The 27,872-nt window shown below is 35.3% G+C and overlaps 1 protein-coding gene across 1 annotated transcript; it reads left to right on the top strand.

Moving 5' to 3' along the window:
* LOC310726606 (uncharacterized protein) lies at positions 1-27,850 on the top strand. The gene is given in 16 exon segments (XM_083542357.1): positions 1-348; positions 1,540-2,096; positions 2,329-2,424; positions 3,368-3,601; positions 3,698-3,848; positions 3,985-4,020; positions 5,319-5,863; positions 15,744-15,810; positions 16,983-17,539; positions 22,770-22,865; positions 22,998-23,033; positions 23,035-23,208; positions 24,796-24,816; positions 24,913-25,075; positions 25,181-25,207; positions 26,917-27,850. Coding segments are annotated over 16 exon segments (3,366 nt in total). The 5' UTR covers positions 1-290; the 3' UTR covers positions 27,465-27,850.
* Positions 27,851-27,872: the final 22 nt, after the last annotated feature.

Here is a 27,872-nt window from a genome sequence, read left to right as displayed (position 1 = left end):
GAAATAGGTTGTTTAGTGGTTTTGGATATACAGAGAAATTTGTACATTTTTATTGCGGAACGTTTATTATGGCATGTCAGAATATGTCATAAAATAACATATTTACTAATTCCTTAATGTGGATTGTTTCAGAGTGTCTCCCAATAATATTTCACAAAATGAAATTGTGTTTAAACCACATGACCCCATTCCAGGTTAAAAAATCATCAGTAATAACACTTTGTATATAAACTGAATGATGCCATTTCTTACTGAAAAGGTAAAAAAAAAAAAAACTGCTGAATGCTGAAATGGCTGAATCGTCATCACCAACCAAGCGAAAGAACAGCATGGATGAACCAAATAAATGTAAGTTATTCAGTTCATTTTAAATCAATTTATTTATTTATTATCTGTGTATTTATTGCCTGAGGAATGGAGAAGTAGTGTGCTGGTACCATTTTTTTTTATCATAAATAAATAAATTTGATCAGTCACACTATGAAGTTATGGGAAAGAGTAGTGGAAGCCAGGCTGAGAGAAGAGGTGACCATCTGTGAGCAACAGTATGGTTTCATGTCGAGGAAGAGCACCACAGACGCATTATTTGCTTTGAGAATGTTGACAGCAGTGAAGTGTGCAGTAGGAACGACAGTGTGGTTCAAGGTGGAGGTTGGACTGCATCTATATATATATATATATACAGTACAGACCAAAGGTTTGGACACACCTTCTCATTCAAAGAGTTTTCTTTATTTTCATGACTATGAAAATTGTAGATTCACACTGAAGGCATCAAAACTATGAATTAACACATGTGGAATTATATATGGAATTATATACATAACAAAAAAGTATGAAACAACTGAAAGTATGTCATATTCCAGGTTCTTCAAAGTAGCCACCTTTTGCTTAGCCCTTGATGCCTTCAGTGTGACTCTACAATTTTTATAGTCATGAAAATAAAGAAAACTCTTTGAATGAGAAGGTGTGTCCAAACTTTTGGTCTGTACTATATATATATATATATATATATATATATATATATATATATATATATATATATATATATATATATATATAGATTATATATATATATATATATATATATATATATATATATATATATATATATATATATTATATATTAGATTATTTTAACCATATTATTTTTTAATCCTTATTCAGTTTATACTTTACAGTTATACTTTATGCTTTTTATACTTTATTGTTATTTACTTATTTATTTAGATATTTTTATTCTGTTCCTATTTACATGTTTACATGTCGGACAGTCGAAAGAAGCGTTTCAATACATGTCTTAATCTGTATGAATGAGTATGTGATGAATAGAATTTTAATTTATTGTATTAAGGAATCACATGTTTATATTATTAGTTACTGTTACTATAGTATAGTATAGTGATTTCAAAAGACTTTGTGAATGTAAAGCATAATTTAGTTGAAGCACCAAGTTTGCATACACATATCTTTCAAAATGTGGCAAATACATTTCATACTAAATGGCATTGTTTTTTTGTTTTTTTTTATCTATTAAAGTCATGGGAGACTCCAGCAGCCTTGTTTCTAAAGAGCAGCTGCTGTGTTCGATCTGCATGGATGTGTTCACTGATCCAGTCACCACTCCATGTGGACACAACTTCTGCAAGAGCTGCCTTACACAGTGCTGGGAAAAGAATCAACACTGTTACTGTCCATTATGTGAAGAGAAATTCACCAAGAAACCTGAACTGAAGATTAATACAACACTGAGAGAGGTTGCAAATCACTTCAAAAAGAACAGTGCTCCTGAAAAACCTTATGTTCTTTGTGATTCCTGCATTGGGGAGAAACTGAAAGCCCTGAAATCATGTCTAGATTGTCGTGTATCTTTGTGCAAAGCTCATTTGGGGGCTCATTATACAATGCCCAAACTTAAGGAACACAAACTAATAAACCCTGTGGAGAAACTGGAGGATTACATATGCCAGAAACATGATAAGCCTCTGGAGCTGTTCTGTAGAGATGATCAGATGTGCGTGTGTCAGATCTGCACTGAAGAAGATCACAAGAATCACAACACTGTTCCTATCGAGAAAGAAAGCAAAGAAAAAAAGGTAAGACACATTTATTAACATTACCTTTCCATTCATATAAAAACAAACTGTAATCAATTGACTCAGTGTTGGATCAGATTGGATTCCAGAACATTGAGTGAACCATGGTTCTTCTGTTACATTGTTTTATTGATCTTCACCTTGAGGCATTAATAAATTATTAAAATAAATGACTAAATAATAAAAAAATCTGTTGTTAAACAATAGAATTTATCTTCTTTTTGGTCTTCAGACTCAGCTGGAGAAAACACAGACAGAAACGCAGCAGATGATTCAGGAGCGATTGAAGAAGATTCAAGACATCAAACACTCAGTAGAGCTCAGTAAAGTGTGTATTACCATGTAAAGACAGTTGATGTAAAAATTTATCTGTAAAAATGACCCTTTTTGTGATAAAAAATTAAACTAAGATAAATTCTGTCAAAACATTTTCCAAAGCATCAAATTTAGATGTATAAAAGAAAAAAAAAGAAAGATCAGAAACATTTTAGGGAAAAAATGAAAAGAGTTTAAATACCCTTGGTGCATAAGTGTGCACAATCATACAGTAGCTATCAGTGAAAATATTGTGATTAACCCCAAATAAAACCCAGCTTTATTTTAGGATTTTCTTTACATCTTCTTGGTTTTATTGAACTGCTGTAGATATAGTCTTCAAAAAGCTGACAATGCCTGCAACTGGTCTCACTGTCAAAAGGCATTGATCAGAAAACATTTGCAAGACATTAGATATAACCTTGAATACTGTAAGGTGGAAAAAATAAAACACCACAGTGGCATCACCAATAAATGTATGTAGCTCCAAAATTCAAATATTCTACAAAAGTCACAAAGATGGGGGAGGCTGCCAAGAGACAAATGGCAACACTAAAGAAGCTCCAGGAATATCTGACAAGTATAGTTTATTCACTGCATGTAACAAAAATCTCTTAAATTTTTTACATGTGAAAAACCTCAATTATCAAAGGGGAAAAATGTTATCTAGTGAGATCTATTCCAAGTTCATAATACTAAAGGATTGAATTAACTTAAAATGTTTCTGCTTGATTTGCACTTTATTTGTATACTTTAAAATGGGAAAAGACCAGGCATTATTTGTCTTAATTTACCAATGAATTTCACAGGATTTTTTTTTTATCCATGGTATATATGCTACATACCCATGTACTGTGCTGCTGATTTTAAAAATTAACAAACTGCAATACAATATATATATATTGGTTTATTATATAGTGTTATCTTGTGACAGTTAAAATGTGTTCCTCCTTTAGAAAAACACAGAGAAAGAGAAAGCAAACAGTGTTGAAGTCTTCACTGCTCTGATTAGCTCCATTGAGAGAAGTCAGGCTGAGCTGATGGAGCTGATGGAGGAGAAGCAGAAAGCAGCAGAGATGCAGGCTGAAGGACTCATTAAAGAGCTGGAGCAGGAAGTCACTGTGCTTCAGAGGAGAGACACTGAGCTGGAGCAGCTCTCACAAACTGAGGAGAATCTCCACCTTCTACAGGTCAGTGTTCCTCTCTCTGCTTACTGACAATGCAGAACATCACAGAACAGAACTCACCATGCTGAGGGATTTCTCCTCTCTCCTGATCTACTGTAGAATTATTCATCCATGTGCATCCCTCCACAAACCAAGAACTGGACTGAGATCAGTATTAACACTGATCAGAGAGTGGACATCCTGTCTCAGTTTCATGTGAAGCTGAATGAGAAACTTAATAAAACACTAAATGACAAGTTAAAAGAAACAGGTACGAAATTTTAGAGCTATAATAATTTACTACTTCTACTACAAATACTACTAATAATAATTATAATAATTTTATGTTTCTTTGAGACTAAAATCTAAAATGATCTAAAACATCTAATATGTTTTGTTGTAATTAGTTTCCACAGAACTGAAAAGGATTCAGCAGTATGCAGGTACAGTGAGGTTTCTGATTTCCTCTCATACCAAAATGTACATAACAGCATTACATCACTGCATCATCACATTCATTTTTATCTGTAGATCATCTTTTCGTCTCTACCTGAAGAAGCTTTGAGTCTCCTTTCTATTGCTCCCTTGTACTGATATGAACAAAATTTCATAAGCACATTTATACTTTAGTAAATGTGACTTCTGTTCTTATATTTCACTAGTAACAATCAAAGGTAAACGTGGCTCAGGTTGCAGGCCAGAATACAATCTTCCATACTTCAGATTCAGCAATGAATACAAGTGTTTTATTTCCTGTTACTGTAAATGTTTTGGAGGCTTTTTTAGTGGCCCTCTGACTGCAGTATAATTTTTTACAATATTAGTCATGTTATACACAAACTTCAATTTTGAGACACAGCTCTCCAAATTATTTTCAGTCTTTTGTAATTTTAAGTTTATTTTTTAGTTTATCTAACAATAAAATTACATTTTTAAAATGTATTTTCTATGAAATATTTGATAGCAATTGGTGTGGTGGATAAAGAAACAGTTTTCTTACATGGCAAGTGATATATCTAGCAAAACAAAAGAGTGAATAAATCAGTATATACCAAGGTGGTGAATAATAGCTACATTTCATAACTGCATATTGACTGTAGCAAACACCAGTCACTCATTTTTAAATAAACAGCACTAATACAATTACAACATAAAACACAACGCTTCTCCTTTCAGATAAATAACTTGCTATACTAAATAACTTGTCTTATAATAATCAATTGCTATCTTATACTAGCTATTTATTATCAATGAATTTAATTAATTTTCAAACTGTAGCTTAGTCAGTTTTCTTTTCCTGACAGCACTAAGATTAATATAGAATATAAAACTACAATGTAGCAATTTACCTAATAATTAATAATCTTGTACTTGTCACTTTGAGTTTGCTAATGTGAGATTTTATTGTAGAAACATTATTACTAAACTGTTCATCAAACATGTTCATCTTATAGTTATTATTGCAGCCTAGGTCATTCCATTATACACAAACAACGAAATAATACACTTCTTATCATCTGACCAACCAAATTAAAAAATTAGTCTGTGCTGTGGTGTAATTATAAATAATTTATTGAAGAATAAATTTAAACAAATATCTTCTGAAAGACAATGAACATTACTTATATTCAGTTTCACAGCCTCTTAACAAATACTACAATAGCTAGTCATTATCATATACTGGTATAATTACATTTTTCTTACCTGCAAACTCACTTCACACATTGTATGTTTCTCTCAGTGGATGTGACTCTGGATCCTGATACAGCGCATCCCAAACTCATCCTGTCTGCTGATGGAAAACAAGTGAAACATGAAGAGAAACGATTTAATCTCCCTGATACACCAGAGAGGTTTGACTTTTGTCCTGGTGTTGTGGGAAAGCAGAGTTTCTCCTCAGGGAGATTTTATTATGAGGTGCAGGTCAGAGGGAAAACTGAATGGACATTAGGTGTTGTGAGAGAGAACAGTAACAGGAAGGGAGACATCACACTGACTCCCCGGAATGGATTTTGGACAGTGATCCTGAGGAATGAAAATCAATATAAGGCTTGTGCTAGTCCTACTGTTCTCCTCACAGTGAAAGAGAAGCCAACAAAGGTGGGGGTGTTTGTGGATTATGAGGCTGGTTTGGTCTCATTTTATGATGTGGAGGCAAGCTCTCATATCTACTCTTTCACTGCTCAGTCTTTCACAGAGAAACTCTATCCATTTTGCAGCCCTAGTACAAATAAATTAGGTAAAAATTCAGCACCACTGATCATCTCTTCTGTATTTAAGACTGAATGAATTTTTATCTCACAGATATATTTATCTAAACAATTAAAAGAATAATTTTATTTTTATTTTATAGTTATTGTTATGTTTGTTATTCAAGCCAAGGTTTGTTTTGTAACTCTGTTTGTAATTATCAAAATCAATAAAGATTATTAAAGCTGAATTTGACTGCAGAGCTTAATATGATCAACATAATTTATAAAGAGCAGTCCATGCTGTCTATAGAGCAAAATGTGTTTTTACCCAGAACAAATACAAAGTGCTGATAATACAATATGTAATTTTTTTATTAAAGTTGAGAAATACAGTGTGTGCAAAAGTGTTTGTCTCCTTCCTGATTTCTTATTTTTTTGCTTGTTTGTCAGACTTTAATGTTTCAGACCATCAAACTCATTTAAATATTAGTCAAAGATAACACATCTGAACACAACATGCAGATTTTAAATGAAGGTTTTTATTATTGAGGGAAAATTAAATCCAAAACTACATGGACCTGTGTGAAAAACTGTTTGCCCACCCTTATAAACCTAATAACTGGTTGGCCCATGCTTAGCAGCAACAACTGCAATCAAGCATTTGTGATAACTTGCAATTAATCATTTAAAGCGCTGTGGAGGACTTTTGGTCCACTCATCTATGCAGAATTGTTGTAATCCAGCCACATTTTGACCATAAACCTCCTTTTTAAGGTCATGCCACAGCATCTCAATAGGCTTCAGGCCAGAACTTCGACTAGGCCACTCCAAAGACTTCATTTTGGTTTTTTTCAGCCATTCAGAGGTGGACTTGCTGGTGTGTTTTGGATCATTGTCCTTCTGCAGAACCCAAGTTCACTTCAGCTTGAGGTCATGAACAGATCGCTGGACATTCTCCTTCAGGATTTTTTGGTAAACAGCAGAATTCATGGGTCCATTTATCACAACAAGTCTTCCAGGTCCTGAAGCAGCAAAACAGCTCCAGACCATCACACTTCCACCACCATACACCATTTTACTGTTGGTATGATCTTTTTCTGAAATACGGTGCTACTTTTACACCAGATGAAATGGGACACACACCTTCCAAAAAGTTAAACTTTTGTCTCGTCAGTCCACAGTGTATTTTCCCAAAAGTCTTGGGGATCATCAAGATGTTTTCTGGCAAAACTAAGACTTATGTTCTTTTTGCTCAGCAGCAGTTTTGGAACTCTGTCATGCAGACCATTTTTGCCCAGTTTTTTTCTTATAGTGGAGTCATGAACACTGACCTTAACTGAGGCAAGTTAGGCCTGCAGTTCTTTGGATGTTGTTGTGGGGTCTTTTGTGACCTCAGAATTCAGACAGTGAGTGCACACAAACAACTCTGGTGTCAAATTTAATGCAACATCAGCAGATCTACTTTAAAACATAACACTTAATTCATTTTGTATGACACTTAAATTGTGACACTGGTAAAATAGCTAACCTAATATAAATATAAGCATATCTCTTAAGAAAGGTATAAGTATTATTAACTAGGGTTTCTGGGCACCCTGGTTAATTTGTACTCGGGGCACCAAATTCCCATCCCCGGGATGAATAACTGATTGAATTTCGATGTTTATGTTAGATAAAACAGCTTAACCCTCTGGAGTCTAAGGGTGTTTTTGGCCCCTTGAGAAATTTTGACATGCTCTTATATTTGGTTCTTTTTAGTTGCTTTTAAAATATATTATTGACAAAAGACTTATTACACTGTATTCAGCACAAACTGGGCTACCATAATATGTAAACAACTTGTGTGTTTGTATTTTTGACAAAATACAATAAACAATATTTACAATAAATACAATAATACAATTATTAATAATACAATAAACAATACTTCGATTTAAAATGTAAACACTTTCTACTTTGAAAGGCCATATGCGAAGAGGCGTCGACATGCTGTGACTGACAGCTTTGTAGACAATGTGTCGCATAACGGCCTGTCGATTACATAATGAGCTGTGGATCACTGAGCCAGGATCTGAGTGAGAAGTACAGTACTACAACAAGGAATGCATTTCCTTTGTGGTTTATTTAAAATAAGCATTAGCAAGGACAGCATTAAAAAGGGAATTGGGGTAACAAAACAATACAGTACAGTATGTATAAAGAGTGCAACAAAAACTAACAATACACTACAGTAGGGTTCTGCAAATCCTAGCCTGTAGGGCTACAATACTATGCATTAAATAATTAGTGTATCCATTTGAGGAATAAGCAAGAACAAACAACTTGAACAGAGCTTTGCATGCTACCATCCTCGGCTAAATGTCTTCTAGGATGATAAATTGCTTTGCATGTCTTATGGATTGTGTCCATAAGTGGTTTCACTCTGAACAGACGGTCATGTTCAGATGTGCCCCTCTTTCTGTCATTTTCTTTGTCTGCATCTGGGTGACTCGTTTACATTCCACGAAATTGTCCTGTATCTGTCCCTTGACATAAATGTTGCTGGAAAGGGAACTGTGAAAATTATGCTCTGTCACCAGTTAGTCTATGATAGAGGGCAACTTTACCAATGCCATGTAAAATAAGAGCCCAATGTAGCGATACATCTCACTCACGGTTACATCTCTCCATTTGTATTTGCGTCCCTTGGCTATTGACTTGGCAGCTTGAGCATTTGTGTTGTGGCACAGAGTTGACACAACACTCTCCGAGAAAAACATTTTATATAGACTACATGGAGAATGAGAGTCAGAAGACCTCAATTGAGGTCCAGGTTCATGTGCGGGCAGGAGTCTGTGGAACTGTGTCGTTATCTGTCTGATCCTTCCATGACATGGTGGACTGTGTGTGCTGCCTTTGCCCTTTTTGGAGCAGGTGCTTGATCACATCAGTTTATGAAACACACACACCACTAATTGTGTCATTGGTAAAAGTTGTTTGCATACGTCATACAATGCAATAATGATTCAAACTAAATATAATTGAATAAAATATAAAATATGTACTTACTCGGGATGATTTTCGGTCGAACTCAAAATGGATCGCCGCCTGCGCGGCCTGGTGTGAGTTTTCAGTGAAGGCAGGGGTGATGCAGCCACATTCCTAAAAATAAATCAAACAATATATTTTAGGATGATGAATAAACTTGAACAATATATATTTGTTAGCATGCATTGTATAGCCTATAGGCCTATTTGTTGATGGGCAATAGGACAGATAAATGTTTGTTGATGGACCATAGACCATAATGCATCTCAGACATTTACACCATCACCATTTACAGCTGAGCAAATAATATTGTCATTGGTAAAGTTGTTTGCATGTCATACAATGCAATAATGATTCAAACTAAATATAATTTAAGAAAATATAAAATATGTACTTACTCAGAATGATTCTCGGTGGAACTCAAAATGGAGCAAAATCTGCGTGGTTTCCAGTGAAGGCAGGGGTGATGCATCCACATTCCTAAAAAAAATACCCAAACAATATATTTGTCAGTAATTTTGATGAATACACTTGAACAATATATATTTGTTATCATGCATTGTACATATAGCATTTACACCTCAGCATTCGGGAACATCTCTGCTAGCTAACACTACATAACAGCCTTTCAGGATGATCAGTGACACCAACCAAAACTGAACTGAGGCTAAAATATAACTTTATATAACGTCAACAATATTTAGGGCATACAATTACAAACAGTTCATGTTACAAATAAGCAGATATTTGGCGGATATTTGTTGTAACATTAAAAGACAATGCTGACAAAAGCTAGGAAGAGATGTATACAAACAATGAGTTTTATATGATCAGAATGTAAGACTAAATAACTTTCTGATCGTAGCAACTTGCTGGAAAGTCTTCACTCTTCAATATGCAAACGCTCCTCGTCGGAATCGCAATCTTCTTCAGATGAAAAGGTAAAGTCTCTGCCATTGTTTTATGCCACTGTCCGGGGGGTGGGGGGGGGTGTGTGTGTGTGTGTGTGACTCAACGTGTGAACGGTTTTACCTGTGAATAGCGGGGGGGCGTGTCAGATAATCAGATAATGAGCTGCGGTGGAAAATCTGTGCCTCTATCTGGTTTCACATGATTTATATTCATTGGAAACATATGTTTTTCATTTCACCGACTTCTTCTAAAACTACACACTTTAAGCTGTTTAAAGATCTATTTTTACTTCCATGTGTCAGTTATTGGCCGAGTTTCAGCGCTTTTTGATGACGTGTTTCCAAACGAAGATCACGCAGACAAAGGCGACAGATGGCGCACCCTGATTATTTTATTAATTACAAAAAAATACAACGTTTTGTTTATATAGTGAGCATACACATATGAAAGTAGACCCTTTACAGATTTAAATGATGTATTACTTTGACATATTTGATCAAATATGACCGAGCAGTTTAAGCTCTTTTTGCTGGCATCTAAAAAAAAAAGCACGTTTGGGCGCCGGCGGCAATTCAGACTCCAGAGGGTTTTAATATGGGTTAGCTTCGAAATCATAACACAAAACAGGGAACAATAATCAACTTTTTTTTAAATACTGGGTGATTATCCGTTTTCCTCTGTCTTGCTCTCTCCCCCCCTTTTTTTTTACATGTTTTTCTTTCCCCATTTGACACAATACTTTGAACAAAACATATTTAATTAAAAATAAAATTATAGATTTTAAAAACTACTTGAATGAACCTGTCCATTCTTCTTTTTAGAGCTGCCTGATTCATTTTCACTTCCTACCACTAGATGGAGTTCTCTTCAACTGGAGACAACTCTGTGCAGCTCAGGGTGGTTCCACATGTTAAGTGGAACCAAAAAATGTTTTATAAATTAGATAAAATGTTGTCAGAAACAAGTTGATGTCAATCAGCACAATACATCACTGAAACGTGATTATATTAACATTATTATGAATATAGTTGATTATGAACTCTAAATTGACTGCAAATTCAAATTTTTTTTTGTCTGACTGTGAACATACACAATCTGCATTGCAATCGTGTGTGAGACTGCCCCATCTTTACTTCAATACAAAGTGACAAAGTAAAAGTAAAAAGCTTTCAGGTCCCACCAGGAAACTATTCTTTTAATACTGAACTTATTTAACTGCAGGATAATCACTAATTGAATTGTAAATACAGACCTATTAAAGTCCCTGGAAAGAGGCAAGTAAAATAAAGGTATGTATTTCAGTGAATATACAGAGTACAGAAGTTTTATCAGTATACACTGCACATGATAATGTCAGAAAGAGACAGGGTGTCTAACACACTGCTGAAATACTGACACTGAAACACAAACTGATTAAAACATTTATTCATTATCAATAATGATTATTGATAACCCGAGAAGATACAGTAATATATTCATGTTTTTGAGCTTTAATTGAGTGAAACATTGCATTAAGGTTGTGGAATGTTAAATAAAATGTAAATAAAAAATAGAAATACGTGTATAATTGTAATTAGTTTCCACAGAATTGAAGAGAATTTAGCAGTATGCAGATACAGTGTGTGTTCTGATTTACTTTCATATTAAAATGTACATATCAGCATTACATTACTGCATCATCACATTTATTTTCATCTGTAGATCATCTCCAGCCATGGCCGCAGGAAGTGGGGGTGCTGGGGGTGCTGCAGCACCCCCTATTGGCGAGAGAGAGATTTTTAAAAAATGTAGGCCTATTAAAAATATTTTGCACAATTTATAAATTCCTTATGAATATTTTAGGAAATGATTTTGACACACGTAGGCTATTAAGTGTATTTTGGATTTTAATTTAATTATTTTGATTATTTTAATTATATTGATTTTTCAAGTTCATTTGTAAAGCGCGTTTCACACGCGTGGGTGATTTTAGTTTGGCTTTCTCTGGCAGCGCGCAAACAAAGCCTAAATGCCTTGCCCTTGTGGAAGATAAAATTAGCTCTTCGTACCTTTTACAACAACATGAAGATATCAGAAAAAGAGATCGGTGGTCTCTTTCCTGCTCGTGTTCCACATCCCTCTCAAAGCGCAGAGCGGTAGGCTATAACGCGTCTTTGTATGGAAATATAAAACTGTTTTTTTTGGGGGGGGTTTTTGTTTTTTTTAAATGGATTCAACTTTATTATATTATGTAAGTTACCAGTATTTACTGATATTTATTTCAATGCTTTACAGGCTTTAGTGTGTTGTTTCTTTTTTTTTTTTTTTTTTTTTTATTATTTCAAAACAACCCCCCAACCACCGCAACACCGCCGGTATTTGGTCCACTACCACCGTGGTGGTAAAAAAAAAAAAGTGCCATCGTCACAGCCCTATGTTATTTTTTAAAATGTATTCTAAATAGGCCCATAGGCTCATAGGTTTTTTTGTTAAAAAATAAATAAATAAAATAAAATAACATTTTACAGCACCCCCTGTTCAAAATTACTTCCAGCGGCCCTGTCTTCAGCTGTTAAGAAATGTTAAAGTGTCTCTCATTATCTTCCTCACTATATATTTTTTTGCTTGTGCCTGCTGATGGAAAACAACTGACATGGTGACAGGCAACAGGATCTCCCTGATACACCAGAGAAGTTTAATATATCTGTGCTCAGGGAGATTTTATTATGAGATGCAGGTCATAGGGAAAACATACTGGTCATTACCAGTACTTACTGGTCATACATTATACTAAATCCTCAGGATGGATTCTGGACTTGACACATTATGATTGTCAAACTTTGTGATTACATCAGCATATATTGATAAAGCTTATTTACAGTTCAGATTAAATGTTACTACATCATTTGTAATACATATTTTATTTGTTAAAATGCAGTAATAAATTAACAAAGCAAAATATGAGTTCAGATGTGACAAGATTTAGTCTGTGCTCCTTTTGATCTTATAATATTATTACAATTCTGACCATCACATTAAGTGACATTATCATTGAAAATCCTTTAAAAAAAACGTTTCTCTCAATAAACATTCATATTTTCAGCTTTTTCTTAACTGTAATCATTGCAGTCAAATTTGAGGTGAAAGCTGAATGGTTTGGTGTTGTTTTGGAACAGGGAAGTTTGGAGACTTATTACAGGAGAAATGAAAACCAAAACTACATGGCTACCATTTCAGACTTCAGTGCCTGGGATTAATTGGTTCACAGAAAAAAAAAAAAAAACACATTTGACACACACACACACACACACACACACATATATATATATATATATATATATATATATATATATATATATATATATATATATATATATATATATATATATATATATATATATATATACATTTTTATATTTGTTAGATTAAAATCTTCATACCATTAAATTGCCTCTTTTCTAGAATACAAACAAAATGGAAATGTGTCTCTAAAAAATGATGAAACCCTGTTTCCAAACCTTAACAGGCTAACACGTCAACTATACATTCAATTTTTGTGAACACACACATGCTATAACAGTAAATGCATACAGCACAGGAAAACACCTGTGGCTTTTCTCTAAAGTAAAAATAAAGTAATGTGTTACCATGACAACCTGTAGCACTTACTTCCTCTAGTTTGTGCAGTTGCACTGTCTTAATACTCAGACTTTACCATCACAATTGTGAATACACATACAGTACAGACCAAAAGTTCATTCAAAGAGTTTTCTTTATTTGATTCACACTGAAGGCATCAAAACTATGAATTAACACATGTGGAATTATATATGGAATTATATACATAACAAAAAAGTGTGAAACAACTGAAAAATGTCATATTCTAGGTTCTTCAAAGTAGCCACCTTTTGCTTTGATTACTGCTTTGCACACTCTTAGCATTCTCTTGATGAGCTTCAAGAGGTAGTCACCTGAAATGGTCTTCCAACAGTCTTGAAGGAGTTCCCCGAGAGATGCTTGGCACTTGTTGGCCCTTTTGCCTTCACTCTGCGGTCCAGCTCACCCCTAAACCATCTTGATTGGGTTCAGGTCCGGTGTCTGTGGAGGCCAGATCATCTGGCGCAGCACCCCATCACTCTCCTTCTTGGTCAAATAGCCCTTGATGCCTTCAGTGTGACTCTACAATTTTTATAGTCATGAAAATAAAGAAAACTCTTTGAATGAGAAGGTGTGTCCAAACTTTTGGTCTGTACTGTATATCTAAATATAATATAAATATAATGTAAATAAAATAGATTCTTAAAGATTCTTAGTCTTAAAAAAGTTTATAAACTTGAATATTTCTTGTTGGCTTTGACAAGTAAAGGAATAAAATAAGTTTACACAATCATAATACTTGACTGATATACTGTAACAGCACAAACTATTTCACTGTAGTATTGTAGAAGAAATCTGGATGAAGACTCAAAGCACTTCTGTACGTCGCTCTGGAAAAGGGTGTTTGCTAAATGCCTAAAATGCAAATGCAAATCAGTTTTCTGGGCTGTTTGTACTGGCACTATACACCACTGACATTTGACATAAGATCAAAAAATGTAGAAGCAGTTGATGATGTCTGTGAAGAAAAATCTCCTTCTAGATAAAAAAAAAAAAATGATCAAACAAAAAATACAAGCATTTTATTAAACTGTTATTCTGAAGAAAAATATTAGTGTTCATTTGTAGAGATAAACTGCATTGTGATCCACTGTGGAACTGCCCCTTTGTAACCTTTAGAAAGTAAACAAGGAAGTGAGTATGTTGAAAATGAAAAGCAGTTTAACAAGTAACCCTGATTTTCACAGTTATTTCTAAAATTAACTGCAGGATGATCACCGACTGAAATATATATACAGACCCTTCACATTCTCTAAAAGAAGGCAAGTAAAATAAAGGTACGTATAAAAGGTTTATTTATTTTATAAAATACTAAAAAGTGTGTTTAGAGGGAGGGATTGCCGGTTAAACAGACATTCTAAATTAGTCATTTTATTCAATACATCTACACTTTATTCTTTAACTTTTGGGGGGGGGGGGAAGTTTAACTGTTGGGTTGCTGTAAATTCCTTTTCTTTTTTATTTTGCGGTATTGTATTTTTTCGCTTTTTTTATTTTCTCTTAATTGTTTGTGAACAAACTGAAAGAACTGGGGAAAAGAATGAGGCTTCCACAAACAACACATCAATTTTATATAACAATCAAAATAATTATTCTATATTTTACTTCTGAACGAAATGCATGTAGACCTATTGGGTGATTGCTGCTCTATTAGTATAAATCCAACAATTAAACAGTCCACACTTTGTAATAAGCATAGCACAGATTGGCATCTGCTTTATGCTGTTTCTGCACTGGCTGCACAGCATAATGCAAAGAGATAATTTGTAATAAACTTGCCCTTGCTTAGCCATTTATAATACAGGTACATTTAAAGCTAAAAAATGTTAATACTTTTATTGTTTTTTATATGAAGGATTCTTTACATTCTTTACAACCCAACTACCCCCCACTTTCATCTCACACCTGACCAAAAACTTTTTTCATCATGTTAGAGAAAACAACAATTAGCTTGAGATTATTGGGCCCAAGTGTCTATAGACAATAACAGATATAAATTGATTAAGGAATTGTCACGCCCTCCTCTGATTAGGGGTATGAGTCATTAAGAGAAGACACGTTTTTTAAACAATAAATACATTTTGATTGTTAAATTAATACAAGGGAATTTGTTTTCCATCACGTTGGACTGGTCAGAATGGAAAGAACATCAGAATGAAACCATACAGTTATACTTAAAGTTCAAATGTGTTATCTATGGATAAAAGGTAAGAGCTGTAAGAATGATCACTGACAATCTGAGTTCATTACAATGTAATGATGATGAGGATTATTTACATGTTTTTAAGCAGTGTAAATGCTTTCAGAGTGATACAGATTAATCAGTATCACAACATAATGTTACATGTGTGAATGGTGTGATTTCCTTTTTAAAAAGGTAAAAGCACATGAAGAAATAAATGGCTGAATCTTCATCACAAACAAAAGGCAGAAAAAGAAAGAAGAGCATGGAAGTACTTGGTGCATGTAAGTTATGTATAATTGTAATAATTCTGTATAATTTGAATTTATTTAACCTGTTAGCCTTCGCCATAGATTTTGGAACTCAAGGCTGAAAATGCTGTACCTAACTTTAAATGTTAGCAGTTCCTAATAACAGTGGGCTACATACACAATTTAAATATGAATGAATGTTATACATGTTATACACACACACACACACACACACACACACACACACACACACACACACACACACACACTTTTCAAGCATTTCCCTTATAAAAACAAACAGGCAATATAATATATAACATGGTTTAACACTGTAAAGGGAGATATATTGTAACTTACATATGTAAAATTGGCTCAGATTTTCCCTCCACATGCAGATCTCCAAGTCGCATTTGTTTCCTCATCACTGCTTTGTGCAGTGATGAGGACCAGGGTTACCTAGAGGTTTCTCTAGGTTACTCTAGGGTAACCTAGAGACTGTGCTAAACTGGCCTGCCTGCATTCCAGAGCTTGCACTGATTAAAAACATTTCACACATAATGGAATAAAAACTGTTGAGCAGCTTGAATTCTGTCTCAGACACAAATAGGAAAAAATTTTTCTCAGGTTCAACATTTGATACGTTTATTTTTTATGAGTTTTTCACATAATAACAGTTTTTTTTATTTTACTTTTTACATTTTTCCCCATCTTTTTTGGAATTTGGGCTAAAATATACAGTGGGGTGAAAAGGAAAAAATAGGGTTTCACAGTTTTTTTTCTCAGCTTTTCAAGTAACTAGAAGCTGCAAATATGTGAGTGTTAAAACAATGTGTTACAGCACTGCAGTATATATGCACTAGAGCACACAACATGTCAGTGTAATTGTGTCATGGCTTCTGAGTTATTTAGTTAGTTTTATGTGAGAGCAATAGTGCACCTTATCATTACATTTGTAATATTTGTGAAGGTATTCTATGAAATGTGATTATGGAAACATTAAATGACTCACAAGGATATACCTTTTTGACTTATTCATTTTGAATAAAAATGCTTTTTTATACATGTACATGAACATGTATAATTATGAATTCTGCACTTTATTTTTGCACTTACTCTAGTGAAATGAATACAGATGAGTTTAAAACAAATTGCAGAATTCCCACACTATTTATAAACAATGTGTAACATTTTTTCTATTAAAAAAGTTTCAGGTGACTCCAGCAGCCTCCTGTCTGAAAAGCAGCTGCTGTGTTCGATCTGTCTGGATGTGTTCACTGATCCAGTCACCACTTTATGTGGACACAACCTCTGCAAGAGCTGCCTTACACGGTGCTGGATGAAGAGTCAACATTGTTACTGTCCGTTATGTAAAGAGAAATTCACCAAGAAACCTGAACTGAAAATTAATACAACACTGAGAGAGGTTGCAGATCACTTCAAGAAGAAAAGTGTTCCAGACAAACCTGAGGTTCTTTGTGATGTCTATACTGGAGAGAAGTTAAAGGCCCTGAAATCCTGTCTGGATTGTGGATTAACTTTCTGTAAGTCTCATTTAGAACCTCATAATCATGTTCCAAGACTTAAAAAACACAAACTAATAAACCCTGTGGAGAACCTGAAGGACTACATATGCCAGAAACACGAGAGACCTCTGGAGCTGTTCTGTAGAGATGATCAGACATGTGTGTGTCAGTTCTGCACTGAAGGAGACCACAAGAATCACAACACTGTTCCTATAGAGGAGGAGATCAGAGAGAGGAAGGTGAGAAACATTGACATGTTTATCATCTTTGGACAATATATATATACACATGTTATGTATCGAATGTATAATTTAAAAGAAGGAGCTAGTTAATTATGAATTTGATGGCCACAACAGCAACTAATTAGGTCAATTGGCAACAGGTCATTAGCATAAGGTACAAAAAGAGTCTCTTAGAGAAAAGATGGGCAAAGGTTTACCAATCTACAAAAAACTGTGTCTACAATTTGTGGAACAACTTCATAATACTGTTCTTAAACATATAATTGTGAATGCATTGAATATCTGATCATCTACAGTATATATTAACATCAAAATATTCGAAGAATCTGGAGAAATCTGTGCACAAGGGACAAGGGTTAAAATTTATATTTTAGTATGTATGATCTTTGGGCCCTCAAACAGCAAAATTTACTGAATGAGGTCAGAAACACATTCAGAAATCATTGTCTTTGAACACAGTTTAATGCAAAGAAGAAGCCATGTGTGAACCCATTTTCTCTGTGCCAATGCTCATTTAAAATAGATTGGGCAAGAGAATAGAGACCATCTTGTTATCAGCTCGTAGTTTGAAATTCTGCCTTTCTGATGGTATGGGAGTGCATTAGTCCCAATTGAATGGACAACTTGTACATATGGAATGTTATCAGCAATGCTAAAGGTGTATCCAGGTTTGGAAGTAACATTTGATTTTATCCAGACTATGTCTTTTTCAGAGAAAGCCTTGCATATTTCAGAGAGACAATACATAACTGCATACTGCTTTTATAACAACAGCTGTTAAGTGTGGGTGCTGAAATGGCCTGTCTTTAATCAAGACCAAACACCATCATCAATTACATTAACATTTGGTGCATTGTAAAAAAATATGACAAGAAAGACCTAGGACTGTTAACATATAGTATCCTATAACAGAAATAAATGAAACAACATTTTCTCACAAAAATCCAGCAACTGGTCTCTTTAGTTCACAGACATATACGGACTGTTGCAGTGGAGACCCACTTAAATAACAATGGGTTACTGTTTGTAACCCCAGTTCGCTGAAATATCGAGTAGAGAGATCCACCTATGGGAGGGGCATCTGTATCTGACCCCTGCAAAGGCATCCAATTGCAAGTCTGGCTTCACAGACAGGAGTGCGTGCCCAATGGCAGGCAAGGGAATGCCCCTTACAAGAGTGCATAAGGCTCCTGCACTCGCTACCTTTCCTCAGTGAGCATATTTGTGCAGCAAGTGGGGCAAATTTGGTGAATCTCTTCAATCGATGTTTCAGAGGGTTACGGACAGCAACCTATTGTTCTCTTTCATCATCTTGTGTTCGAGATCCACCTATGGGAGATATAGACAGCTCCCCAGTTGACCAATACACTCACAGCGAGGCCCTGTAAGCCAGAGGACAGCCCTCAAGGTGGTGCACGACCCAGAGTAGTAGACCTCACACACTGCGAGGGTGAATGCTATAGCATGCATGCTAAAACCCTGATGACACGCAACATACAGGCAGCATGCAAAAAAAATACATGTTGATATAAATGTAAATTGGGAGATTCGAGAATGGATTTGGACTGTAGTTAGTGTCAACAGTCTGCTACATTGACTTAGGACTACAGTTTGCATCTGATCACCATCACTGCACCCCACAACATCGTATATCTGCAATAAATGGACATTCCTGGTTCCTCTTAAGGTTTCTTTCTTATGCCATCTTGAGGAGTTTTTCCTTGCCACAGTTGCCACCGGCTTGCTCATCACTGACACTCCCTTAGATTCATGTGCCAGGGAGATAGCTTTCACAAGCCAATGGGTTAGACGTTGCTTAGAAATGGGATTTCCTGTGTTTGGGGGACCCAAGAAACGAAGAGCTAGTCGTTCCTTCTAAAAGGGCTGGTCCTGTCAATGTAACCCCGCAGGGCACACACAGGACATTAAGCATTCAAAATCTGGTCCTCTGCAGAGAAAAATGGGGAGGGTGAAAGGTGGAGAGCTCAGTCACACCACCAGTGAAAGCTGAGAAGCATTTAGGATGGGTTAGGCCTGAGAAAAACCTTATCCCAATTAAACGAGAATTTGGAGCACGAGGAATGAACCGAGAGTGCATGCAAACCGCTGACACTTTGGCGGAAGCAGAGCTGTCTTTAAAGACAAAAGTTTGAGGGATATCAAAAGGCTGTTGTGCCAGCACCTCCAGCACCATGGAGAGGTCTCATTCTGGAACTACTGAAAGGGGCCATGGCTCTGCATACAGAAGAGGGATTATCTCTGCTAGCCACAGTGCCTTGGGTCACCTGGGTACTATGAGGATCAGAGACAAACTCTGTACTTCCACCCTGGCCAGGGTTGGGGTTATCAGGCAGAGTGGAGGAAATGTGTAGAGCAGCACGTTGGTCCATGGATGAGCCAGTGCATACATGCCAAGGGGGGCATCCTTATCCCGTAGCGAGAAGAACATAGGACAGTAGGCGAAATCGATGGCCACCCGACCAAACCTCTTTCATAGCAGCCCCACTATCTAAGGGTGGAGCTGGCAATTTCCGGAGAGTGGGTTTCCCCTCGACAAAGGTCTGTTTTAAATGCCTGGCACATGAGTCACCTCTAATGACAGAAAATGCTGTCTGCTCCATACTAACAGCTTGTGAGCTAGAGCATGGAGCTTGGAGGAGTCCCCCCATGACGGGATGATATGTGTTACAGCTGTCATATTGTCACAGTGCACCAGCACATGATGCCCTGGCAAGCGGGGTAAGTGTGGTTTACTTCCACACAGTAAAGAGCTCTAAATAGTTTATATGACTGAGTGAAGTCTGTTTGGCCACACACCATTTACTGATTTGCCTTCTTGTCTGGCTCCCCACCCTGTTAAGGTTTTAATGCTCACCCCGAAAGGGGTCCCATGAGTGTAAAACTCTGGGTCTATCCAGTGGCGCAATGCTGCTGCGCGTAACCATGACATATTGGCAAAGATCGCGCAACTGGCTGAGATGAAGAGATAAAATCCACTTTGTGAAAGCCTTCATTCTCAGAAGGCCTAGAGGCAAGACATGGACAGCCGAAGCCGTAAAACCCTGTAATCTGAGACATGTGCAATACTGTACCCTTGCTCCTACCCTGAACTGCGAGAGAATTCATGAAGGAGAGAATGCACACTGTGACAGGTGCACACGCATGGTACTGGAATTCAGCTCCAAACCCAGGAATATGACATTCTGATTGGGAGTGAAATTGCTTTTGCTCACATTGACTGAAACCGAGCCCTGTGTGTGAGTATGCGGGTAGTGTTGCGAATCACTTTCTCTCTTGAATTGGCTATAATCAACAAATCGTCTATATATGTCAGGATCTTGAGACCCGCTGTTCTCAGCAGCGCAATCCCCGCCTCTGCACACAGACAGAAAGTCCATGAACTTAGTGCAAGCCCAAAGGGAAGGACTGTGAATTTGTAACACACGTCTTGGTAGCGAAACAAAGGACTCTCATGTGCAGAGGATAGATGCTTATATGGAAAAAAGTATAGCTCAGATCGATTGAGCTGAACCAATCATTCTTTTATATTGAACATACAACTTTAAAATCTTGTTAAACAATCTGGTTAAAAACTCCACTGCTATCTCTCCTAAACATCTCCATGCTTCTACTGGTATGACATCTGGTCCAACTGACTTTCCACTCTAGCTGCTCTCACTTCCTCCTTACTGATCCGCTTCATTTTCTCCACATCATCCATCTTTCTCTCTCTCTCATCATACATATATATATATATATATATATATATATATATATATATATATATATATATATATATATATATATATATATACAGTATATTGTATGTTAGGGGTGTAATGGTACACGTATTTGTAATGTACCGTTATTTTTTGGTACAGTGCTTTCGATTGGAATTCAATAATTTTTTCAATAGTAAGGAACACCTAAGTTAAAATCTAAACCACAGGTATATTTAGTCTCCACCTCACACTCTAAATGCATTTATTATTATCATTATTATAATAATAATAATAATTATTATTATTATTATTATTATTTTATTTATTTATTTATTTATTTATTTATTTATTTATTTATTTATTTATTTATGTATTTTTTTTTTTTTTACTATTAAACTTAAAAACTGCCAGGGGTATAAAAAAAAAAAAATAGAGCTGGTGCAGTTTTACTGTGGCTACTGGATTTTTTAGAGTTTTATGTCCAGCTTTTCTCTTAAAAGGCAGGAAGACATTTGTTAAAGTATGCTGAAATAATTAGAACAGTTAAGTAGATCATATCTTTAGAAAATGTAATTTAAAACACACACACACACACACACACACACACACACACACACACACACACACACACACACACTTACATATACATATATCTGTATTAACCAAATGGGGTCTAATAAATGTAAAACATTTAATTACATTTTTTACCTAAATCAGTACAATTTGTGAAAATTCTGGGCCAAAAATATAAATTCAGGATGCACTTGGCCAAAAACCACAAACAAAAATGGCTTAATTTAAATTATATTAAAATACCTTTGTATAATTGATTGTATTAATATTAGATTTTTTAATTTTGTGAAAATTTATTAATTTAAGCTGAAAAACTACAAATCAATAAAATAACCACACTTAGAATTTATTTTTTAAAGTATCACAACAAATTGGAAAAAAAAAACAAAATTATCATACATATTAAACAAAATATTTTAGAACCAACAAATATATTTCCATTCTATTATTTTTGCTGTAATATTGATTGTCCTCATCAGAAACCTTAAAATACTTCCATCCTGCTGACATGATTGCCCTCTGAGGTAGTGCTGATAACAGCTAGAGCAAAAGTGTAATCTGAGCACAAACCCGGGTGTGGGGTGGCATAGTTTTGGTTTGTATTTTCTGACTTTACTTCAGCCCAAAATCGATAATGCCATTTTTGACCATTTATATATCTATGGCTGACCTCCTGATGTCTGATTTCTTCAAAAGTCCATCTTGAAAACTGCCTTGTAAGTGTATCTGCAACCAAATCAATTTCATGTGCTCTGTTAGGCATTGTGGAATGTAAAAACAGCTATTAAATCTGAATTAATATTTTTGAACTTGTGCAGTTTGCGACTGTTGTTAAAAGAAGAGAGGATGCTACTGGCCCTGTTCCAACTTGGGACATGTTGTAGCTATCAAATTCAAAATTACCGTATTTGTGTTTCCTGCTCTTTTCTCAGGCTCAGCTGGGGAAAATACAGACAGGAGTGCAGCAGAATATTCAGGCCCGAATGAAGAAGATAAAAGAGATCAAATACTCAGTAGAGCTCTGCAAAGTGTGTACTATTTAACAAGTGATATCTGTTACATTCAATAATTTTGTTTTTATTTTTTTGAAAAATTATTATTAAACATTGGTTCACTATTCAGTGTTATCTGAGAAAAAAGAAAATGTGTTTCTCTTTTAGAGAAACACAGAGAAAGAGAAAGCAGACTTTCTGAAGTGAAGTCTTCACTGCTCTGATTCGCTCAATTGAGAAAAGTCAGGCTGAGAAGCAAAAAGCAGCAGCGATGCAGGCTGAAGGACTCATTAAAGAGCTGGAGCAGGAAGTCACTGTGCTACAGAGGAGAGACACTGAGCAGGAGAAGCTCTCACAAACTGAGGATCAGAGGTGGGAAGTAACGGAGTACAAATACTTCGTTACTGTACTTAAGTAGATTTTTCTGGTATCAGTACTTTACTCCACTATTTATTTTTCAAACAACTTTTTACTTTTACTCATTACATTTTTACACAAATATCTGTACTTTTTACCTCTTACATTTTTAAAACCGGCTCGTTACTTTAGTTTTAATCCATTGATTTGTTTTTTCCATTGATAAAATTTTTCTTTTCACTGCGCGCTGATTTCAGCCGAACAACCGATTTCCTGTTACTGCGCGTCTTTTTCAATCCGCTGGTGTATAAAGTCCTGACTCTCACTCACCACTAGTTTACAAAGCTAAGAATAAGCAGGCAGAAGGCAGTAAGAAGTTTGGGGTTAATGTGGATGAGACAGAGGGAGTCAGTGATGTAAACATGACTGAGAACAGACACATTCATGATCATCATCATCTTTTCTCTGCTTGTGTTCTGTATGTGGATCTTCAGCCTGGATACATTCATTAGGTAACAACATTTTTAATTAGTTTTGTATTAATATATATATTTGGCTGTCAAAATTCAAATTATTTTAAACGGCACTGAACTGTATTAACGCGCTCAATTCAGCGCGCATTTCTGTTTTTACCATTTTTATAAAAAAATATAAATAAATAAATATTTTTTTAAAAAGGCGAAATTAAAACCTCCAGCAAAACATGCACTTATTCACGACGTCCCTTCTTAACTTAGATATAAAATAAATAAATAAACTCCACTGAAAAATATTTTAAATCAGTAAACTTTTGTTTTATTTCTGCGCCAAGTCTCAAATCAAACACCAAATCCGCCATGTTTTACACAATTTACCCTCTAGGTGGCGTTTTGTGGGTTTTTCCCTCATAATGGCAACACGAACATAAATTACTGTCCTTATTGATCGTACAGATAAAAACAACACATCATTTAAATCTGTAAAATGTCTATGATTTTATATATATATATATATATATATATATATATATATATATATATATATATATATATATATATATATATATATATATATATATATATATAAGCTCCTTGATTTGAAGGGGTGCACTTTCACCGGTATCACCGTATTAACGTGTGGAAATATAGCAAAGGCTCTTAATGATGTCCACACATCTCTGCACTGGTATAGCCTTTATATTTAATCACTGTACATATGCTTACATATATATCACATGCTGTACATATGCTACATATTTATCTGCACTATTTGCACGATTGCTACTTTTTGCACTTCTGGTAGATGCCAAACTGCATTTCGTTGCTGTGTACCTGTACAATGCAATGACAATAAAGTTCAATCAATCTATCTATCTAGCTATCCAGCTAGCTAGCTAGCTAGCTAGCTAATATTAATATGATGTGAGGTCCAGTTAACAGCTAAAACAGGTAGAATGAATAACTACTTTTTACTTAAGTACATGTCGGAGCCAAGACTTCTTTACTTTCACTTAAGTAAAAAGGTATAATCAGTACTTTAACTTTTACCCGAGTATTTTAAAACATGAGTATCTGTACTTCTACTTAAGTAATGAAAAATAAATGTATGTACTTTTGCCATCTCTGCTGAGGATCATCTCCACCTTCTACAGGTCAGTGTTCCTCTCTCTGCCTACTGACCATGCAGAACATCACAGAACAGAACTCACCATGCTGAGGGATTTCTCCTCTCTCCTGATCTACTGCAGGTTTACTCATCCATGTTCAGCCTTCCACACACCAAGAACTGGACTGAGATAAGTATTAACACTGATCTGAATGAGGATACTCTAAAGACATATCTGTCTCAGCTTCAGCACAGTCTGAATAAGAAACTCAATAAAACACTTGATAACAAGTTAAAGGAAGCAGGTAAGAACAGTTTATACCATACTAATATTAGTGATATTTCTGTGTTATTGTTACCTGTAATTGATACAACCATCTAATTATTTTTGTTGCAAATATTTCACACAGAACTGAAGAGGATTCAACAGTATGCAAGTATAGTGAGGCTTCTGATTTCCTCTTAGATTAAAATGTACATATCAGCGTTACATCACTGCCTCGTCACATTTATTTTCATTTGTAAAAAAAAATTGCCTAGTTAAATTTCATGCTGCTCAAAAAGATTTTTGTGCAGCATGAAACTCAGATGTTTATACTCATGGAGTTAAAAATTATTATAAAAATTATAACACACGTTCACAAAGTCAAGTCAAGAAGCTTTTATTGTCATTTCAACCATATATAGCTGATGCAGTACACAGTGAAATGAAACAACATTCCTCCAGGACCCAGGTGCTACATAAAACAACATAAAACAACAGTCCCAAACAGAAAAACACAGGGCCAAAAACTAGTAGGAAAATCCTTGCCACATAAAGTGCATGTGTGCAACTGCAAAAGACTGCTGTTTCAGTGTTTTTAGATCATTTTGTCAGATGTTACTATGGTATACTGAGATATAATTACAAACAGTTCAGTGTCAAAGGCTTTTATTGACAATTACATTAAGGTTTTGCAAAGAGTCAATATTTGCACTGTTGACCCTACATTTTTAAGACCTTTGCAATTCACCTTGGCATGCTGTCAATTCAACTTCTGGGCCACATCCTGACTGATGGCAGCCCATTTTTGCATAATCAATGCTTCGAGTTTGTCAGAATTTGTAGGTTTTTTTTGTTCACTTGCTTCTTGAGGATTGACCACAAGTTCTCAATGGGATTAAGGGCTGGGGAGTTTTCTGGCCATGGACCCAAAATTTTTATGTTTTCTCCCCAAACCATTTAGTTATCACTTTTGACTAATGGCAAGGTGCTCCATAATGCAGAAAAAGGCACGGTTCTTCAACAATCTGTTCCTGGATGGTCAAAAGTTTCTCTTTGATGATGTCTTTGTAGCATTCTTTATTCATTGTTGTGTTCTTAAGCAAATTTGTGAGTGAGCCCACTCCCTTAGCTGAGAAGCAACCCCACAAATGAATGGTATCATTATACTTTACTGTGGCATGACACAGGACTGATTGTAGCGCTCATCTTTTGTTCTCCCGACCAGCTTTTTCCAGATAATTGGGCACCCTGAAGCCTTCTTTACAACAATGTAACCTCTCTATTTGAAGTTCTTGTTGATCTGATAAATGGTTGATAAAGGCACAAATTTACTAGCAGCAATATCCTTGCCAGTGAATCAATTTTTGTGCAAAGGAATGATGATAGCATGAATTTCCTTGCAGGTTACAATGCAGAGGAAGAACAATGATTTCAAGCACTACCCTCCTTTTGAAGCTTGCAATCTGTTATTCTAACTCAGTCCAGCCTTGTCCCCGATAAAATCACTGGCATGATGTCAGCTGATCCTTTTGTGTCAGGGCTGAAATGCAGTGGAAATGCTTTTTTGCGATTAAGTTAATTTTCATGGCAAAGAGGGACTTTGCAATTGATTGCAATTCATCTGATAATTCTTCATAACATTTTGGAGTATATGCAAATTACTATCATAAACATTGGAGCAGCAGACTTTGTGAAAATTAATATTTGTGTCATTCTTTGTCCACAGTTGCACAATTAACTGTACAGTTTAGTTTATTTTTTAATGGATTGTTTTGTAAATTGTTTATTCAATGAAACAATTCTAATGAAATTGATCCACTGGATGATGATTTATTCTTTTTTACCTGCAAACTCACATCACACACTGTGTGTTTCTCTCAGTCGATGTAACTCTGGATCCTGATACAGCAAATACTTATCTCATCCTGTCTGCTGATGAAAAACAAGTGACATGTGGAAACGAATGGCTGAAACTCCCTGATACACCACAGAGGTTTACTAAATATGGTATAGTTCTGGGAAAACAGAGTTTCTCCTCAGGGAGATTTTATTATGAGGTGCAGGTCAGAGGGAAAACTGCATGGGATTTAGGAGTTGTGAGAGAAAACATTAACAGGAAGGGAGACATTATAGTGAAACCTCAGAATGGATTCTGGATTGTGATCCTGAGGAATGAGAATCAGTATAAAGCTTGTACTGATCCCCCTGTTCCCCTCGTACTGAGAGAAATTGTGGAGAAGGTGGGTGTGTTTGTGGATTATAAGGAGGGTCTGGTCTCCTTTTATGATGTGAACTCCAGCTCTCTTTTCTACTCTTTCACTGGTCAGACTTTCACCGAGAAACTCTATCCATTCTTCAGTCCTTGTTTAAATAAAGCAGGAAATAATTCAGCACCACTGATCACCTCACCTTTAATTGAAACTAAGTGACTTTTACCTCACAGTTTTAATCATTTATTAAATGTCACCAATAAAAAAATATTTAATACATAGTCTTTTTAATAGTTGTAACTTTTTTTTTCTTTTGAACAAATCATTTTAATTACAGTCTGCTTTGTGCATGTTATGATTGTGGACCTTTGTCATTACAAGTCAAATATAAATAAAGATCATTTACAGTCTATATAAAATTTTACTGCATCATTTACATTTAGATTTACATTTAGCAAACACTAAATCACTGAATAAATACACTGGTTCACTAGGTTACCAACTTGGGATACGATCAGCCTAAAATTGTAGGTTTTGCCTAGAGTTTATTACTTCTCTTCATATTATAAATAATAATTTTTACGTTTCAAATTTGTCTTTAAACAGAATACTATCAAATACATTTTT

The sequence above is a fragment of the Silurus aristotelis genome (assembly GCF_946808225.1).
Source record: "Silurus aristotelis genome assembly, chromosome: 5".
NCBI classification, from domain to species: Eukaryota; Metazoa; Chordata; class Actinopteri; order Siluriformes; family Siluridae; genus Silurus; species Silurus aristotelis.
The sequence above is the reverse complement of the archived record's forward strand: the minus strand, read 5'-3'. Positions and strand labels throughout refer to the sequence as shown.